The sequence below is a fragment of the Xylocopa sonorina genome, chromosome 9, assembly GCF_050948175.1.
Source record: "Xylocopa sonorina isolate GNS202 chromosome 9, iyXylSono1_principal, whole genome shotgun sequence".
NCBI classification, from domain to species: Eukaryota; Metazoa; Arthropoda; class Insecta; order Hymenoptera; family Apidae; genus Xylocopa; species Xylocopa sonorina.
This window is the reverse complement of record NC_135201.1, coordinates 8,677,492-8,698,043: the sequence shown is the minus strand read 5'-3', so window position 1 is coordinate 8,698,043 and position 20,552 is coordinate 8,677,492. Positions and strand designations below refer to the sequence as shown.

The 20,552-nt window shown below is 34.4% G+C and overlaps 1 protein-coding gene across 6 annotated transcripts; it reads right to left on the bottom strand.

Moving 5' to 3' along the window:
- Window positions 1–410: 410 nt before the first annotated feature.
- Frmd5 (FERM domain containing) lies at window positions 411–20,353 on the bottom strand. 6 transcript variants are annotated; one of them, XR_013102238.1, is made up of 13 exons: window positions 19,953–20,352; window positions 16,144–16,248; window positions 16,032–16,074; window positions 14,905–15,081; window positions 14,051–14,262; window positions 13,804–13,956; window positions 12,504–12,518; window positions 11,342–11,430; window positions 10,146–10,372; window positions 9,887–10,054; window positions 7,868–8,461; window positions 6,204–6,755; window positions 411–2,037 (listed from the first exon to the last, which is right to left on the bottom strand). XR_013102238.1 is itself a non-coding variant. In XM_076900851.1 (12 exons), exons 1-12 carry the CDS (start codon window positions 20,046–20,048, stop codon window positions 6,325–6,327), a joined length of 2,307 nt encoding a protein of 768 aa, XP_076756966.1. In that variant the 5' UTR covers window positions 20,049–20,353; the 3' UTR covers window positions 5,740–6,324. The 6 variants fall into 6 exon arrangements, 4 of the variants coding, with proteins under 4 accessions (XP_076756966.1, XP_076756965.1, XP_076756968.1 ...); XR_013102237.1 differs by lacking the exon at window positions 411–2,037 and adding an exon at window positions 5,740–6,096; XM_076900851.1 differs by lacking the exon at window positions 411–2,037 and having other exon boundaries at window positions 5,740–6,755; window positions 7,868–8,458; window positions 19,953–20,353.
- Between the last annotated feature and the right edge of the window lie 199 nt (window positions 20,354–20,552).

Sequence of the window (20,552 nt, the reverse complement as noted above, 5' to 3'; positions counted from 1 at the left end):
TGAAATTGAAAAGTGTTCAGAACAGCGTAGGCACTTTTAGGAAAATGGGTGAACATTAATATGCACGAACAACCAAGATTAACTGTTTGGCGTGAAAATTTCGTTCTCGCATTAATCATTTCAACTACGTGCACCTCGTGCATGAATTTCTTTTCTTTTCGTTGTTCTCGCTTCTGAAACAAACAACACTTGCTTCTTATGCCTGGCACACACCTGGAAACAATTTTGAAACGCGTTCTTCTTGCGTCCCAGAAAAAGTTCGAAATCGTTTCAGAGTTATTTCAATACAGAAGAGTTTTGACGTTCACGGTTTTTAAATGAAACTTTGAGAATGTCAAATAAAGTTACTATCTTCTGCAATTCCTTAAAACTCGAAGGAATTGTACTTAGAAAATTCCAAAAGCCATATCCGCCTTCTACCTTTATATCTGTAATGTAAATTTTGTTCGATTACTAATCGTTGATCTGAGATTTACTAATTAATAACTGCTATAAATAGTTATAAATAATGTAAGTATGCGTGCAACAGTAATTTCCAAGTCCACGTTAATCATATTAGACTGATTCCGCTGATAAAGACTCTCTTCTTGGTAATCGCTCCTCTACGTTTCGACTTTTTCCAGTTCTCGGGTTGTTTCTACATTTCCATGTTTCGATACTTCCGTCCAGAAGATGTTTCTAGGTCTGTACCAAGATTTATGCGAGGTTCAAGAAACTCGATCACTGTAGCGAAGAGAAATATTACGATTACATGTGTACGAGTATAAATCGCAAAATTGTTTTGATTTTCTACGTATCCATTCGTTTTCCCCATGGTTGCAACAAAATTTCTCACTACTGTATTTCGGGAAATTTTTATACAATGGACGTTACATTCGACAGTACGATTATTAAAGGTTTCGATTGCCCTCGAAGTTAGCGTAGAATACAAATTTTATTATGCCTTTTTACACGATACGCGACATATTATTACACTGCATGAATAGTTGTGATGTTATGCCTTTAACGCCTTTTAAAGTCTCTGGATTTGTTGCAGACGTATTTCCTATAATGCATTCGTACGATTTTCAATGCGATCGATTGACATACAAAATATCCCAGTAACAATTCAGTCAATGGTTCGATCAAACTGCAAACATTTGAATACATTTATTACGCGAAAGCCTTGTCCAAATTAGTCGAACGACTTGCATTCAGGTAACTTGGCTAACTTGAACGAGGCTTAAACAGTTTCGTTTTATTCGATTGGAACGTAATGAACTTTTAACTATGGACTTACTTGATGGAGAATCGAGTAGATATTTTCATAATATTATTTCTATGATATAAAAAAATTGCAGAATAATCATTTCTATTTTGGAATAATTGTTCACGGAAATGTCCTGCTATTGAGACTTCTATGGAAATGCACTATGTACGCTGGAAATTTAAGTTATAAATTCATAGTCGCTACATCGTTACAGAAAAATGCTAATTATATTATTGCACTAGTAAAACAATTGCAAACCTATTTAGTGGAATAAATAATCAGCAGAATTAAGTACAGGAATGTAAATTGAAAACTTAGAGCGAAGAATTTTGTATCTAAATAGGAGATAACGTGTCAGCTGCTCTATTTAAGGATAACGTAAAATGAATTTTGATCCTTTCCGAAATAAAAAACTTTCACGCTCTTCCACATTAATATTTCCTCTTAATTCCTTTGAAATCTTCTTATTATGTGTTTATATATTAGATCCACTTACGATGTACTATCAAACAATTGCTTTTCGTTGACTGTTAATTGCTTAACATTCCTACTAAAATTAATGTTAACGGATGAGCTTAAAGTGTGTCATGTGTTAACTGTTCAATTCAATCGCAGTTGAGTTAAAGCCAACTGTTGAATTTTTCTCATAGCTACGCTCTGTAGGCCGTATGATGCCAATCGTTAAGATGGTATGCCCGTTCGGCAACGGAATCTATTCGAAAGCCACTAGAAATTATCCGCTTCTTAATCTCCTCAAAGACTGGCTCCATAGCGAAGCGGGCAACCGTCTACAAATAAATGAAACAAGAAGTTTTCAATAAAGAAAAAGATGGCAAGAAATTGTTTAGAAATAAAGATTCTAAAACGAGATCATTAAGTAATTCTGTGATTGTACAAATACATATAACGTGGTCAGCTGGCACAGGTATTGTAATTATTAGGTCAATGACTGGCAAAGCTATCTAACGAAGCCTTAAAAAGACTTTTCTAAGGCGAACCTAAGTAAAATGCTATACTTTAAACGTAGAAAAACGCATGTTTCGTTCTTCTCTTCGCTCCATCACATTCGTCGATATTTAATTCACAGAAACTAGTTAAACAAACAGATTAACTCTACTTCAGTCGTAATTAAACTCCAAAATAGATTACGCTGTTTGGATAACTATTTGAATGATTGATTGTATAATTTTTTTTTTTTGGAAGCAATCCAACGTCTCGGAACGAATATACAGTAGGATATTTACGACTATATCAGGACGAATCGTGTGACACTAAAATCTAAACTCATTTTGTTGTTTTTGGTGACATAAGCATATGCTGGACAGGAGAATTTTGTTCGATCGCGTAAGTAATGTAAGAAGCAAAGAATGTACGTATTAAATTTCTTAATATTAAATCCTTCGAAATTTCAAAGCTTTCTATAAAAATAAATAATTTTATACACGTATAAATTTTCATATACAAGTTACCAGTTACCGCGTGTCGCGGTTTTAAAATTAATTTGATTTTTTCATTTATCGTACTATTGTACAAATTAAATCTGTGTCACTCGGCTGAAATGTGTTTGAAACGTACGGTTGTATCATTTATCCCTGCTAAGAGGCTGAAAATTGTTTGATCAAACATTTTCTGATATCACCAAAAACAAAAGTGATTTATATGTTAATGTTTCGCTATTCATCCCTTTGTACATACACACACACTGAATTCTGCACCATATATATATATAAATATATATGTTAAGTAAACGAATTAATTCGAATTAAAAATTGTTCGAAACTGATCCTTTCTTTTTCTCTTTAGCCGACACGAGGCAATAAATGTTGATTGATTGATTGATTGATTGACTGATGCTTATCAGTCGCATACTAATACAAAAAGTTAGGAAGCATGCCGTTCTTCTCATACATATCTCTACGGGGATATCCATAACGTTGGAATAAAAGTATAAGAAACGTTTTATATATTACTTGATCGGCATCGTTATTTCGCTCGAGTCTATTTTACAAGTTCTATTAAATTGCTTTATAAAAGTTTGTTAAACGTTTTATCACAACTAAACACTTCAAAGTAAACTTTTACGCTTACAGTTTTTAGCCCTGCTCGCTCGTTTACAAGCGAACAATTTTTATGATTTCGTATGCTGAATTCTATGTGTACTGTACAATTACTGAAACTTAAAATTAAGTAACCGTTCGTATGTATATTCGCAAGTTAATTAAATCACTGTATTTTCCAATATGGAATTAAATGAGCTACAATTAAATGGTTAGCGGACACCCGCGCTTATAAACTATGTTGATCTTTCAAAAATGAAGAAAAATGAAGAAGAGAGAACTCGCTATTATCATTGATCGAAGATGAACATATAATCAAGTTATAATTTTATAGAAAAGTATATGAAGTCTTAAATACCAATTTATCAATTGAAATAATGTAAAGATTTTCCTTTACCTTGCCTTAATATTGAGAAACTAGTTGATTCCTCTCATCAATAATTGTGCAACAGTTAGCTGATACATTCTAATCTTCTTTTTCAATCATTTCCAATGTGCATGATAATGTAAGTGAGTTATGTATATTACAATAGCATGTGGGTGTACCTTGCCTTTATGTATAACATTACATATTGCTCATTTTGTTCGTATGCTTCATTTGCTTCCTTTCGTTCGTTTGTCTCCTATTTTAGTCATGTAATAAAAAGTGAAATAATGACAATGCTTATGATAATGATGATAACAATAATCATAAGGTACAATAATAAATAAGAATAAAGTTGTTCAACTAATAATAATCGCACCTTGATCAAATCTCATCGCCACGGTTCACTTATACCGTTCATTTCCTGCTTTTTCAGCTCAACGAGGAATACTGAATGCTGCGTGGGTGTCCGCGAACTGCACACGTCTCAAATAGCGACCTCAGAGTACGCGTAAAATGAGAATGATTGCTAAGACCTATAAAAGTAACCATAAGGAAGATTAAACGAGATCCCAAGTATTTTTAAAAGACATTAGGTTTCGAAACGGAAAGTATTGAAATTCGAGACGAATTTAATCCATTAGAAAATACAGCAACTTCGGTACACGGTGTACCCTTACTGTTAAAAAAATCGACGTGTAAATAATATCGTTCCGTTCTACGGGATAAATGTAAAATTATATTGTGCAACATTCTACATGATATTTCAGCCCCATGACCTCTATTACTAATTGCGAATTCAAAGTATTCATACGTACATGTATACAATCTACCTTCGTACTTAAATTGCTAATACGACTTCACCGACCTACGACGTATTCTATCTCATAATAATAATTATGTAGAAACTGACTTTCATCTGAATTTATTAAATTAAGTTCGATAAAATTACTATAACAAAGATCTCCTAACACTTTGCAATATTGCACGTAACTCAGTAAACATGAAAATTCGCAATGTAAACGTTTTGTACAAATCACATTGTCTCCTTGTGTACATTAAATTATTAATATTTAAATACATGTTCATATGTATAATACAGTGTCAAACGTAACCAAACGCAGTAATACCTCGTTAATATCGACACCGCACACCCCCTGGCATTCTCCAAGCATGGATAAAAGAAAATTGCTTCCCAATTAAAATCAGTTCAATCAGTTCAATCAGATTGCTTCGGGTCAAATATGCACCCAAATGCCCCCAAAGTAATCAGGGCATTCTTATATCTGGTATTTAACAATTTTAAGAAAGCGATAAAAAAACTAATACGTTTAAGAGCAGATTCATAAGTACAAGTAATGATTGTGTTCTGCAGATTTCATCTTATTTATTCTCCACTGTATATATGGCAGCTGTAAAAAGAAACGATATATCTTTTATGAAAATTCAAAGAACATAGAATAATATATAAGAAATATGTAACAACGTTTATCAACGAACTGGCACATATGTGCTATAGACTTTCCCCCACCTTAATTCTGACGACAGCAGCGTCTATACAACTGTGTAGAAAAAACACAACCACGTGAAAATATGACTAATATCGCATTTATCAAATATGTCATACGTATCCCAATTTACGTTAACGTTAATGATTAGATATTGGCTCACAACAGTTCAGTTGCCAGAGAGATAACTAAGTGAGCATATGGTTGCATGTGTAAGTGCATATGTGTGAATAGCTGCACGTTCGTGCATTGCCATATAAATCCTTGGTAACCACTCAGGCAATTAAATTGTGACGCAATCAGTAACTGCAGGTCAACGCTTAGCCTAGATCACTTCCTTTAATCTTTCCATAGTTAGTGACTCTAGCTGGACTATAAGTGGTGGATAAGAGGATAAGTACAATAACATATAGATTATAGCTAATATAGAATACAATTTGATTTAACAAAACCAACTATATTATGGTTGGATTTCTGAGTCCTTATTTCTTAAGGTCACTGTGCAATTAAGAAACCAACAGCTATAACGATCACTTATGTATCTGAAGTCATCAACCAGACACATAACGTATCAATGTAGCCGTTGTCTTCCGTATAGAGTAGTGACTTTAAGAGTTCAAGACTTAAAAATACTATTATCGAGAACACCTTACTCTCTTTTATAGAACTAATCTGAATCATTTATAAAAAATGCACGTTAGAATGAAATATTCTACCGATTGTCATTTTCTGGCCTCTAGAAGTCGCCATGGGACCTTGGTGAATTCTAGAAGTCAAAACTTATCATGAATTTGTTAGTTCCTATATCTATGGCGGATTCGAACTGTTTCGATATAACGAGGCATTACTGTACTAAATCTGAGGTACTTTTATGTCACAGAGGACATCTTTTTAAGGCATTCGATCCCAAAATTGATTCTATAAAAAAAGAAAAAGAGAAGAAAAAAAAAATAACAAAAAAAAAGATACAACAAAAAATAAGTCGTTTTCCTATAAATAAATTCATATAAGAAAATATGACGCACAATAAAGAAACGGCATACATTCTCGCTCATCGGTCTCAGCAACAGCATCTTCTCGACTTGGCACTGAAGAGAGCTAATTAGCGACAAAGAGCGACCTCAGCCCGGTCGTCATCGGATCGCATCAAAATAGGCCGAGCTTTGTCCTCAAGAACTCCTTGATGGGGACATAGTATTGGTTCTTTAAGGCCACCATTTCTGGCGTCTTACGCAGGTTATTGAAAAGCGTTGTGTCTGATTCAAATACCAGAACAATCACAATGAACAGAACAATAATCGTAAGCATAAAAGCTGGAATGAAAAGCCTTGTGATTCGAAAACTTTTGTGCCTCAATTTAGTATTCAGACGACGGCTAGGCTGCCGTTGTTGCTGGTATTGTTGTTGTTGCTGCTGTAGACAGACTTTTGAGTTCTGAAGTTTCTGCATCTTCGGCACTGGGGTCACCGAACGACTCTGCGGTTTACCTGATGCATCCAGCAATTGGCTCTCTGACGAGGAATGATCAAAGGAATCCCTAAAGTAGTAGTCGTTAAGTATGCCTTCGTGTTGGCCGACTGAAACAGAAATTTTCAGATTTTCAGTGGTTACTAGATTGCGAATATTTAAGTCAAAATATGATGAAATTAGTATGATTCTTTATTTATGAAATGTTGCTGAGGTATTATATCAGTGATTGTAATGTATTTTATTAATCAAATTTAAAACCAAAATAGGTTTCAGGAATATTTTTTTCTAGGAAATTAAAGAAGTAAGTATACTAACTTAATTCTTTTTTATTTCATAAAAAACAACATTATTCGAATTCGGAAAAGATTGTAGCTTCTTCTCTCCTTGACATATAAGACAACACTTAAAAATATTATTGGCCGCAAAATTTCAATTTTCGATTTTTCATCTTCATTTCTTTCTACAAACTGCCGATTCAATCGATACCCTACAGAAACGGCTGGAACGTGGTAGACTGCTGGCAGGTTGACACCTAAGGCATACATTGTTAAACGAGATGAAAAAATACGTATAAAATAATTTTGCGAAAGCTATTTATATTTCACGCTTTATCCGTGTTAAGAATAAATTAAAGAAATACAAATATAAGGGACGCGTAACGATAAGTCATATCTTTGATTAGCAATTCTGTAAATTTATAAAAGTAGTGAGCGATACGATAAAAGTACAAATTTAGAAAAAAAACTTAGTAATATTTTACAAATTGGACTAACAAAACTAGATATACGTATTGTTTTAAGTATACGATGAAATCAATATAATAATTTAAATAATTTACTTACTTCTAGATACATAAAATTTCTGTTGAGAAAGACCATGCCTATTTATGTTTCATATGCAAAAATTCATGCTGTTCTTATGCAATTTGATGCAACAGAAAGAACAAGAGATAACGTAAAAAGTATTAAGAAACAGGTATTGGGTTGTTCGGAAAATTCGCAGCAAAATTGAAGAGAAATTCAATGGCTGATATTAACAACATTACGAATTGTTAGAACAACTCAATATGTATATCCAACATATTATACAGTTATTAATGTATTAATGTATATGGTATGAACAATAAAACACAATAAGGGATGCATATGTAGCGTTAGAATGAAAGAAGTCCTCTCGCTTATGATGGTAAACGAAGGAGAGAAACCGTCACCTAATTTACCTGTCGTCTCCCATCGGTTCCTCGCTTCGAGTCCGTTTTTAATGCCATCAACATCAGTTGTCGCCGATGTAGCGTAACCGTTCGCTGTTTTTGTGGTGGTAGATACGCCGCGACACGCGATCTCATTCTCCCGGCTGACGAGCATGCTTACCTGCTCGTTGGACCTGCGCAACATCGTCTTGCAGGCGTTAGAATCGTACGGAATGTCTATCACCGTTGTGATGATCGTCCCCGAATCGGGTGACGGGAACACGTACGTCCCATTCGCGATCTCTTTACCAGATTTCAGCGATCCCGCCGGCATTTTCGAGCTCTTTATTATCAGAGCAGTCGATCGGACCACCTTCGGACTCTTTTCAAGGGCGTTCATACGCTGCCTGACGACGTTATCGATGTCACGCCCAGCTAACTCCTCCGAGCCTATCACTATTTTTTGACTGTACAACGGTTGAGGTCTTTTCAGCGTGCTCTTTGGATATTTCATTCTAACTTTCGCACGATTTGTGGTGGTGTTGAAAGTGGTGGTGGTAGTGGTAGTAGTGGTAGTGGTGGTGTTGTGGGTGGCTCTCGCATGCGTATCATTTTCGTCTACTGCTAAACGAACAGAAAGAAAAGGAAAAGACAAATCAACGATCCAAAAAGCCAAAGAAGCAGCAATTCTAAACAACTATCTTTTTTATCTTCTCTTCTTTTATCTTCCTTTCATAGATACACCTGTCCTTCGATTTACGCAAAGTACATGGCTGGGGATTTCGTGGTTGCAGTCTGCCGGTATAAAAAAAAAAATTGTAAGGGAAAAGCTTGTGCATATTTATGTCATATTTATTTGCACGAAAGAATAGCAATGGAAGTTAAGAAAAATAAATTCAAATTTTACACATTAGCTTTTGTCTTTCAAATAAATAGTGCTGTATAATAATATCAATAAATACTATAAGAAAATAATATTTAATTGCATGAAATGAGATGAATAATGGTATTATTTAAAATATAAAATGAATCGCATATAAAAAAGGTCGCGTAAATCGAGGGATAAGTATAACATGTGGAGAATTTGATATCAAGTTACAATTTAACGCTTTTGTTTCATTCTTGTATAGGCATTAACTGATCGTTCATTATGTAGTCGGTTGCCTAAAAAAACTCGGTGTTCATGCGTTTCATTGGGCTCATGCATAAGATCGTACAATTTCTTGGACAAACGCAAAATTCTGTAAAAATACTTTGTAAATACATTTCCATAATTTTTACAAAATTAATTAAATCAAAATACTGTTGACTTCTTTCGACAACTTCCTGCTAACAAATAGATTCTTCAGTCTTTCTCTTAATCCATTTCTAGATTGTACTTGTATGTATTGTATCTGTATTGTATGTGTTGTATCTGTTAAACAGCATCTTGTTTAAATCATTATTTAAAATGGACAAAACTATAAATTATATTCGCACAAGCCTTTCACCCAAATATAAAAATGTTCATGCAATATCAATATTTAACAGTATATAAAAAGATTGCATACATGCGATCACGAGATTACGATTTAAAAAGAGATAAATGTGTATTCACTTAATCACAATATGTAGGACTTCTTGCATAATTTCAGTATTATATAACTTTAAAATTCGAACAAAAAGGCAACTTTTTTAAAATCTGAACAATATTAATTACACTTACTTACATATGCGTGTTATAAATGAAATCCATCGTGACGCATGGTTCCTTTACCAGTATGTACAATACGAGAAATAGATGATTAATAAATCCAAAATCTAAAGTAGATTTCACCTTACATAAACACTTCTCATATTTATGCATAAACTTGCATTAACAATAAACTACAGCAAAAAGGCAGTAACATGTAAAACATTCAGTTACAATATAATAAAATATTAATTAGAGATATAATAATTAACGTTAATATATAATTATAAGCCATGCGCCTCGAATTAGCATGAAGGCCTAATAAGAGGATAAAATATGAAACTCAAATGTATTGCAAAGAATTAAATACGACTAACCATTGTTTTTCCTGCCGTGAATTTCTTGGTCCTCCGAGACAGGTTCTAGGGGTGGCAAAGTATTATCTGGGCAGTAAGGCGAACTGAACGGAACGCCGATACTACCTTCTGACATTCCTGCACCATCTAAACCTGCACTGTGGCAGCTACGTGGCAAACTGGAATATCCTAGAAATTTCAAAGTTATAAGCAAGCACTTCGTGTAACCGTATATGTTACGTACAATAAAAACTAATTGTTAGAGAAAGAAGATACTAACTTATTTCAACAAGATCTTGACTAGGAGTACTTGGGGTTGCTGGCACGCTGCTAGCTTTTCTTCTAAGACACGTCGTTTGACAACGTTGTATAGGTGGTTCTTCTTTCCGAAGTGGACCCGTTTCTTCTAACACCTCTTTTTCTGTCCTACCGGTGTATTTAAATTTTGTACCCCAAGAGAAGATGGATCCACCACTAACAACCGGTGCATCCGACGCCCTAGGTAATCTAATCATAATAACATTTATACTAGTATTTTAAATAATCATTTTAAAAATAATTAATTATACATATGTTTTTACACAGTCATACTATTACATAATATATATGTATGCATTATTCGAAACTTCCGGATATAAGCTGTGTACCATAGAAATTGTAATCTAATGTTTCATCACATTACAATTATATGGCTCCTTTAGGTATCAAATGGCAGCTTAGGTAAAAGGCTTAGGTAAAGGATATTGATAAAATATTATATACACAGCATATATCGGGTAGTCTCGATAACTACAGATCCACGCTCTAAAATTTCAGAAAAGGAAAAATTTATAGATATCCCAAGTACTATTAAAATATTTATATTTTGGCGATTGTAACGTTTTTCAAATCGAACCTAAATATATTAAAATCTATGATTATCTTTCGACGTGTTGTGACAAGAGTTGTGATAAAAGTAACAGCATAGTGTTCCTTGTGATCCCATCCTATAACCAGTGATGCGTATGTATGATCTTTAGAAAATATAATTCGAAGTGTTGTAAAACTATTTCTTAGAACTTACATTTATTATTCTAGAGAATGATTTGTGCTGAGATCATAGCTGATGTACAAGAGTAAATGTTTAATGTGCATCATCGCTGATGCATCTGGTAGATAATAACGGTACTGATCTATTATAGCAAATGATGAAACTCGGATTTCACGATTGCGACTTAAATATAAAGCATCAATTATAGCAATGGAAAAATAACAAATTCATCACGACTGAAGTTAAGATTCTCCATTGGCCATAATTAGGGACCGAGATCAAGCTATTAGTACATCCCCGATTATGTTACCCGTTAATAATTTTTATATACAAAATGAAATGACTTTGAAATACATATATATATATATTTAATACAGCACAGTATGAAGCCGCGTTTGTCCATGCCAATACATTAAAAGCATTTAGCTGAATAACAGCATACATACGTGAAAAATAACATTTGCTCGATGGCGCATCTCCATACGTGGCGGCAGTTCGATCCCGTGGGACACTTAAACCCAACTGTGTGCTTTTTCTGAAAATGGTGGGGAAACATTGCACTAAAACGTCTACTCTATATGTATATATATGTATAGTCGTTTCAACAGCTACAACTACATGTTATTTAATCAAACTATTGCATTAAAACGATTACTGGTCTCTTTACAAAAATACTAACAAATTTTAAATGTTTCAAACAAGGTACTACACTATTATACACAGTTTATATTGTAGGATAGATAGCAAAAATAATCGATCACATACGGATTAGTATCAAAGGCAATAAAAAGTTATTCAGTAATTTATTACACATACGTCTGAAATACGACTTAATACTCTGTTATAACGCATCTGTTAATATTCCAAATTCAAATACTTTTACCAAAGGACCGTGCCCTTTACAGAAAGCTTCTAAGCACACAAGATAACAAAGCTGACACAGGATGATAATACTATCAGGAATGTTTAACAAAGGACATCATTCAATTGTGATAAACCGATTTCTATAAAATTTTTCACACAGTCAGGGAATCTGAAACTATTGCACACGTATTTAATCTTCATATTTGAATGGTGATGTCATTCTCCAAATTTGGAGGCTGATTATTACTTTAATTTCCTCAGCTCCTAAATGTGAAGTCAATTACAAAGTACAATTACACTCTTTAGTATGAAAATTGCCAGCTAGAAAAATACTTGCGTAACATTTACGGATTCTCTAACTGTACGTGTAGTATTATTAAAAACAGGCGCGTACACGTTGCATGATGTCTCATGTAAAATGCAAACAATCATTAAATGCAAAGATCTCGAGTTCTACTTGATAGTTTAGAATATATTAAGCGTATATATTATTGGTTACCGGTTTAAAAGACTTCAAATAATTACGTCGTTTCATTGAGCCAACTAATTACCACAATCTCTATCGTGTAACTTTTAACGATAACGACACAGCAACTCTTCTCCACTTTCACACTAATAACCGTATAAGATGCTAACGACAATCCTAATTGATCACATTACACGTAGACAATCAGTCGGACATGTAATTTTCAACTAAGTTAAAAGAACACGAACAATCCATGGAACTGCTACGAAACGACTCACCTTCGTCCTCACGTCCTGAATAAGCCCAGCAGTGGAAAATAATAAGATTAGTCGAACGCGTAACAATATCGAACGCGCAATACATATAAAGCTTCAGCATGGAAATCTCACATATAAGTATCTATTGTAAAATGATTCAAAGAACTGAAACGTGTGTGATCAAGTAAGACGAGGAAATTAAAAGTATAAGCTGTTCTATTTATATGTATCTAGAGTCACTGTATCATAGACAATTCAATTTTTTACTTCGAACACGATATGTTTTCCTAGATATTTTTAAAACCAATGTTTCACTTTACATCTCTGGAAATATCGGCATACACAGTACAATTTGGAGGCTCGAAGTGTTCGTAATCCTATAAGCTACGTTTAGACACCGGGTCAGGGTTGATTTATCGATTATATTCGCAGGAATGGATTGTAACTAATAACCGTGATTGTAAAATTTCTTTAAGAAACCCAGCTTACAGTAGAGCTGTTGGCTATGAGATCTAACTCGTATAAACAAAAATTTCCCGGCTACCTGAGTAGTTATGAGGTACCCAATATGGACAGCGTTTTTTAACCCCATTATCATCCTAGAGATTTCCCTACCTAGCCAGTTTCTCCCTATTTTTTACAATGTAGTGTATGTACACAATAGTTAGGACTGTAGGATTTAATGGCATTTGCAGCAAGTGCTTTTATGTCAGAGTCCCTTTACAATAACCCTGGTACCTGCGGACATTTGAAACGCGGAAGGTCTTGAATGCGGTCACCCCTAACAGCGTCACCATTTAACGCTTCAATTTACGACTGCAGTATATCGCTTTCACTAACTACAATACAGACTAAAATATACTGTGGTCGTAGATTAAAACCCCGAGTAGTGGTTTCAACTGATGACGCGCATTCAGGATCGTCTACTGAATTCTGATTTAACGTTTCGTACAATAAAAGAATTATTAATTACCATTGATAGTATTTCACATATCAGTAAAAAATCTGCAAAAGTTTATTTGCAATACTTTAGATTGATAGAATTAGTATTAACGTGTTCTTCACAGTTGATATTAAGGAAGCATCACTGGATAATTGGAATACACATATGCTCATTATATGTCTCTTAAAATAAGTACCGAATACAACGTATAGTTCATATACGATGTTGATGAATCTAATTTTTTTTTAAGCAGATTACTGTACAATCTGCTCTCGTCTAACGTATTATATACTTACACTTTTACAGGGAAAATGCTAACTAGATAGTAATTATAATAAGGTTTGCGAATTGTAGGGAAAATTTGAATAAAATTTTTACCTCACTTATCGTTAAATGTACAATAAACATTTTTCCTTCGTAGTTGATTTTTTGGACCTCCGGCCAGCGGAAATGATGCGTCTTGCGGGATGCTTCGAACGTTAGAATCCCACAGTGGTTAATACCGAGATACACCTGCGCACCTTTTTGGTCCTGAAAATGAAAAGGAAGGACGTATCTATTAAACCTTATACATTTTATAGGAAATGAATAAAAAGCAAAGTAGAGAATAACTTTTTTATCTTACCTTTACGGGATGTGGATCGACGGCATACGTGTCCAACTGGGATGCTAACCTGAGGAAATGAGTTTCCGCTTGTTCTGGAGTAAATCCTTTTAATTCTGTTTGATGCAATTTCATAGCTTTTTCTTCGATAGCTTCCGTCTGTTTAAGTAGTAATTTGTGCTCGGAAATGTAATTTCCTTCGTGGAGTTTAGGATCATAATCCCCTAATTCACCTACAATAAAATATCACTAGTTTAAACTGATATGCATTTCTTCGCAAATCATTTCAATGTACAATTCTAAAATATGTTATTCTTTATTTCATTGTTTCATTTTCATTTTGTGTACTGAATCCATTATTGAAGTTAAATCTACATATTACGAGTAATAGCACCATGGACACATGCATGCTTTCGAATACCTATCGGATATACCACGGTGCGACAATATGTATAGATATCTCGTGGGAATAGCGAGACTGTCTAGAAGTTAGGCGCTATGGGGACAGTATGGGCACGACGATGAACATTCGGGTTTCCCAAGCGTCGTAAATTAGTCAGATGGTTTACAGGGACCATATGTACTACTACAGTATTTTCACCGTGGAGAATTCTATACCTTTATATCTTTATAAGGGATTTGAATTAGCTCTGAGCCTAATTTCTTCACAAAAGATTCAGAAAATGCAATAAAAAATGCCTTGACTGATCCCAACCCCCGTATCCCCCTTACTTCGGTGGGCAATTTGACCTAAATTCAATTTCAAGCAAGCATTTTATATGTGTGAATTCTTGTATTAGAACTTCTGTGCTCCTTTTACTACAAATAGTCATTTGCTCCTGAACAAAGCTGTACCCTATAAAAAATATGCTCACTTTGCACAACGCACGCCGCCAGCAGCGCTTCTTCGTCTGGACTGCAATACAATCGTCCATGAAGAAGGTCCCTCTTCAGCTGCTGGTAAACTTGATACCTAGTTATTTCTTCTTTTAGCCTCAGAGGATCCGGTGGATAAAATTTCACGCGAAAACTGAAGAGAATTGGGTCCATGTCTGGAACAGTCAGAATAAAGACATCCGTAAGAAGATCTCACATAGAAAATAATGAATTGTATAGAAATAGAATAAATAAAATAATTGAGACCATACATCGTACTATAATCCATACATTCTTTTTACTACAAACATTTCCAATATCATTTTAAGCTAAAATCACAAAAAGTAAAGGAAGTTTAACTATTATTTAATTTTTTTGTACATTGTACTGCAGGCAAACAGTGTATTTTCTTATTTTACAATACATTGAAAAAGCAGCAAACGGACGTTTCATATGTTATGACCTAATATGATGATATGAGGCCATCGCCATCAAAGCTCCCTTGAGACTGTACACACGCATTCCAGGGTTAGCTCCATTGATCGTAACATTTCTAGTATTCACTTTCTGATATCTGTTTTGCTATCACATTGCATAGCTTGAATGTCAGTAATTGACTGAAAACATTCGTTCGTGACTTCTACTACTTACAAGTGCTTATATGTATTAAATATCAATAGTATTAGTGGGTAAAGGAGGGCCAATGATGTATTTATTCCCCTATGCCCAATTGTCAAACTCAATTTTCTATTTTATTTCTCGAAAGTGACTTGTCTTATTTATATGGATCTGTAAGAATAGTACAGTAGGTCGGTAGAGTTTGAAAGTTTCATGTGACATCGACCCACAGCAATAGAGAACAGAAGGAAGGAAACGACGATCGAAACCTTGGTCACAGCTGTTCATTGTTACATACAATCAAATTTACGTGCCTTTATCAACATTTATTTCACTTAACTAATATCAACTTTTATTTTATTACAGATATTATTAAAATATAGTATATAAAGATACGGTAATAATCAGTAATTATAACTGAGCCCATTATAACAATTTATAATCAACTAAATTTTTTTCTAGCGAATAACAATCGTTTTATTTCTTCAAACATGTACCAAATACCAACCTTTAACTTGTTTAATCGCAGTTTTTGCCAGATCTAACCAATGCTGAAACAGATTAATTTATAACAGATTAGTACTTTTAATTAGTGTAATAAACGGTGTAATTAAACTTACCCTTTGCCTACAATGATCCACGTAACGAAGCCCAAAATAATCCGTTTCCAAGATATTAAGCTGTTTGCATACATATTCGAGAATATACCTTCCTTTATGTTGGGGCTGTAACAAAATAGAAATAACGAAACTTCAACTAATCAGAATACAGATATTTATTTTATCAGTCCCAGGTCCAATTTCAAGCTATCGCAACAACCACGGTTTTGGAGGCGGTTTTGAAGGCGGGATAGTAGCTCCAGCATTATAAAAAGTATTAAAACATTTTGATGAATAAACCGTTTAACATATACGAAGGTGTAATACAATAAAACAATACAGACTGATTGTATAGCCTTAATGTTATAAAAGTAACAACACTTGTGACGCGCTTTGAAGCCAGACAAGCGATTACTCGACCTGACATTTAGTTCAGTTTTAACTCGGTTTTTCACATCAAGTACTAATTAAAACTTTAACCGAGACAATTTTTCGAGTTTGTAGACGGCTTTTCAAAGGTGTTATCAAACCTATAAGCAAACGCAAACTTAAGCCTCATTTAAATGAATCAACTTGCTCTAATTAAACGGAAACTTTCTTCAGCACATTTCTTCACAAAAACTAACAAGAAGAGTGAATCTATGAGAGATAACGATGCCAACAATAATAGTAAATACACTTGCGATATGAGTATAGCCCTGAAAATATAATCCACGATGAACGAATCAGTTTTTCCTTCTAACATTTTCTTCTAAACGCAATTAAAGAAGAGAGACATGACTTGAGTCTCAGTTGCGTGGATCACCTTGTACACGTACGAACAGTACGTATAGAGAGGTCAAGGTAAGTGGAATAATGCATCAATCAATGTAAATAACGTACCCAGCAATGTATCTACACAAGTCCAACTACTTCCCGTTGCAAATAAGTATCTCTTTCTGCATAACGCGACACAATTAGAAATGAAAGTATACTTATTCCAACTACACAGGAAACGGACATTTGATATGTGCCGACCTAATACATCCGTCATACGAGTGCGTGTGTCTTCTTGTAATGTTAACTTGCGACATATACATACTTGCGGGTCAACGATTTTAACTGAAAAGCATCATGAGTGCTACTTCTGCATGTATCTATATCGATAGGACGACCACCTGCGCAAAGATTCCACGAATGATTTAATGGATTTCTTATAGCCTAATCTCGAAGCACCTCACTTTACTTTCTTCTTGCAATTCTTATAAGAACAGTGCTGTTACAGGGAAATTTCTGCGACGCTAATTAGGAAATAAAAATTAATTAGGTAACCAGTCCACTCGAAAGAACTACAAGACTTTCAATATTAAAAAAATATATATAACTTGCCTCTGTACAACCCAGAAAGTGATTTCAAAATTTTAGTTGGTACGGTAGATAAGGAAAATCTTTGCAATCTCGCGCTCGATCCAATAGCTATCAGCCGACTCTATATGGTGTCTGAAAAGCCGTTCCCTATTTTAGAAATTATATATTTATTGGAATATACAATGTAGTACTGTGCATGTGTTTCTTCTTTATAGTTTGTTTGCTATTTTACTGATGATGCCTTCTATCAGACACGATACAAGACGAGGCTAAATTATACGACGTTGCACCTTATGCGTAGCGATGTATTTAAAAAAGTATGTAAAAAGTATTAAAAATGAGAGACTGTTAAACCCAAACGTTTTGAATTCCTTTACGCATAGACGATACATGGTAAATCACATAGATAATACAAAGGACTTCGACGAAGTTTAATGTCCATGATCAATACACTCTGGCACAAGTTACAAAAGTAATTGGAAAGTGGAACTGCTCCCAAGAAACTATTACTTTGCATGTATCGTGGGCGTATAAGAAAAATCAAGTATGACTAAAAACAAGTACAAAATAATGCATTATAACTGTATTCATGAATACTATACTGTTGACTATAAAACATTTAAAGAAAAAACTATAATAATGAACAATTTTTATATTTTTCATGAACAATATAAATCTCAATTTTTGTCATCTTCATTATCAATGTCACAATTATACTATTAGTGGAATTTCCTTGTACGGCCATGATTTGTGAACACATAAAAAGCGGACATATGTAATTTGTAACGGACACGCGATCTCGCGTAACAATTTTTTTTAATCTTCACAAACTCGTTCCATTTTTTCTTAGCGAATAGTAAACATATTTGGATGAACAACTCGAAAACTGCAAAAAGAAAAATGGAGACAATAAACAGAGACAAAGTAAAGTCTCGCATATGAAAGTGTAACTCGACAAATGTAATTTGGCAACGATGTATTCGCCGCATTGAGGTCTAGCGGAAAATATGACGTCATACCTCGAAATGGCAAATGTTCAAAAGAAAGCAATGTGTGTTTTACTTTTTCGAAACAGAATCCATTACCAAACCAAAATGTCCTTGCAGAGTACTGTATAGAAAAGATTCACCTTCAGATAATACCACTCGACGTTGATTAAAACAATTCCAAGAGTTGGCTGGTGTTTTGCACCGAGAACAGGCGGGAAGACTGCGTTTCCTCAAACTCAAAATCAAGTATACATATTTAGACGGGCTCTTTTTCTTTCAACTGTACTATAACTGTTTGATGGATCGAATGTATATCAGAACACAATCTATGTGTACGCTTTTTAGATAATTTATTTACTTAATTTATAAATTGTTAAGAAAGAGAGAGAGAGAGAGAAAGGGAGAAGAAGAGTAGGAAGAGAAATTATTGGATAACATCCAATATCCACCACTCACAGACCTAACGGAACACGCGGTTAACGAAGGATAAATAACACTAATCATGATACATTTTTATTATTTTCATATTATATTATTACTATTTTATTTTAAATTTATATTGCTAATATTGTCTATTAAAATAAAAAGTAAATAAGATGTGTACGTACGCACGTGGCCATGTGCGTTTGATCACAATATATTCAATATTTATTGGGTAGGTAAATTCTCTATTGTTAAGTTAGATATTTAATGATTTAATTAGTGTATGGAAAATATGAAATGTTAGTTTATAAAATGTGTAATATTATATTATTTTTTGTGAGTGCACGTGGTCCTGCGACATGAGAAAGTCCATCAATATTATACAGTTGTGTATGTGCCTATAAACATACATATGTAACATGCAAATTACGTATATGGTAAACAAAACGAACAACATATCAGGATAAAGTATACATTTCGTAATTCGAGTCGACTATCATTACATTGAACCTGTCCTGCAACTAACTTCAGTTTACCGAAAAAAATTACATAATTGAATGAAAAAGTAAAATACAAACGTGATAACCAACGTCATCGTCTTTAACTCGAGAAGATCTACGACTTGCATAAAATTATATTTTCGCGTCATCGTACTTGATAATTGCTTTATGTACGCGTTAGAGAATTGAAAAACATAGCTTTGAATTACAAATGATGGTACATCCAATATGAAAACATTACATTCCTCCCGCAACTATCGAAATACTATACGGTTGGTCCATTCAAATGAAAACCGAGCAGTGTACGAGGAGAAAGAATTTCTGAGATAGAAACAGTGGTAGCGGCGATTTTCTGGAATCGATTGGACCAACAAGATACAGGCAACCATGCGAACACTTTTAGGCTAATATATAGATGTTTAGAAATTCACGAGCCGGTAAGCCCTCAGCTTCTTTCAACAGAAGCGATCGTTACCGGTAGCAAGAAGGAAAAGGGGTAAAAGCGCGTGTACAAGCGTCATCGATACACACGGTTCATCGTGTGCGGTAACTTGTCAATTGGTTGTCTCACCTGAAAGTCACAGTGGATAATTTCGGCGTCGTCTAGAAGTCGAATAGTGGCGCGATGCACCACCGTAACGTCACTTTTACTACCAAATTTCAACATTTCTGCCCTCAAGTCGCCACCCGAATTATCCCCCCGACCCTCATCGTCTCCTGCCCCACAGCACCACACACTGCCAGCTAATTACTTTCGAGTAACGTTGTCGTTATCGTAAATGATTGGAACTGTCACTGACACACGACCTTTTTCGAGATATTCCGGAAAGTTTACACCGCACACGTTGACACTGTACAACGAACGACACATCACCGTAGTAGAATACCAAACCTTCTGTCAACCGGTCTCGTCTTCTGGCTCACTGTTACAACGATGCCATATTTTCGACTTTGCATAGAGTGCCCGATGTTGCCGTTACGGGACACAGAAATTACGTAATACGATTGGTCCATCGCACGAGGGCAGCGGGAATTTTAAAAGCTCCGCGTTAATCGTCACGTAAGATCTTCCATTTGTGTTTATAAGTAGAATAATTTGTCAGTGTAATGACCGTAACATTCTTCTTTCTGGGATACAACGATTAGGTGATACAATTCATCGTACGATAAT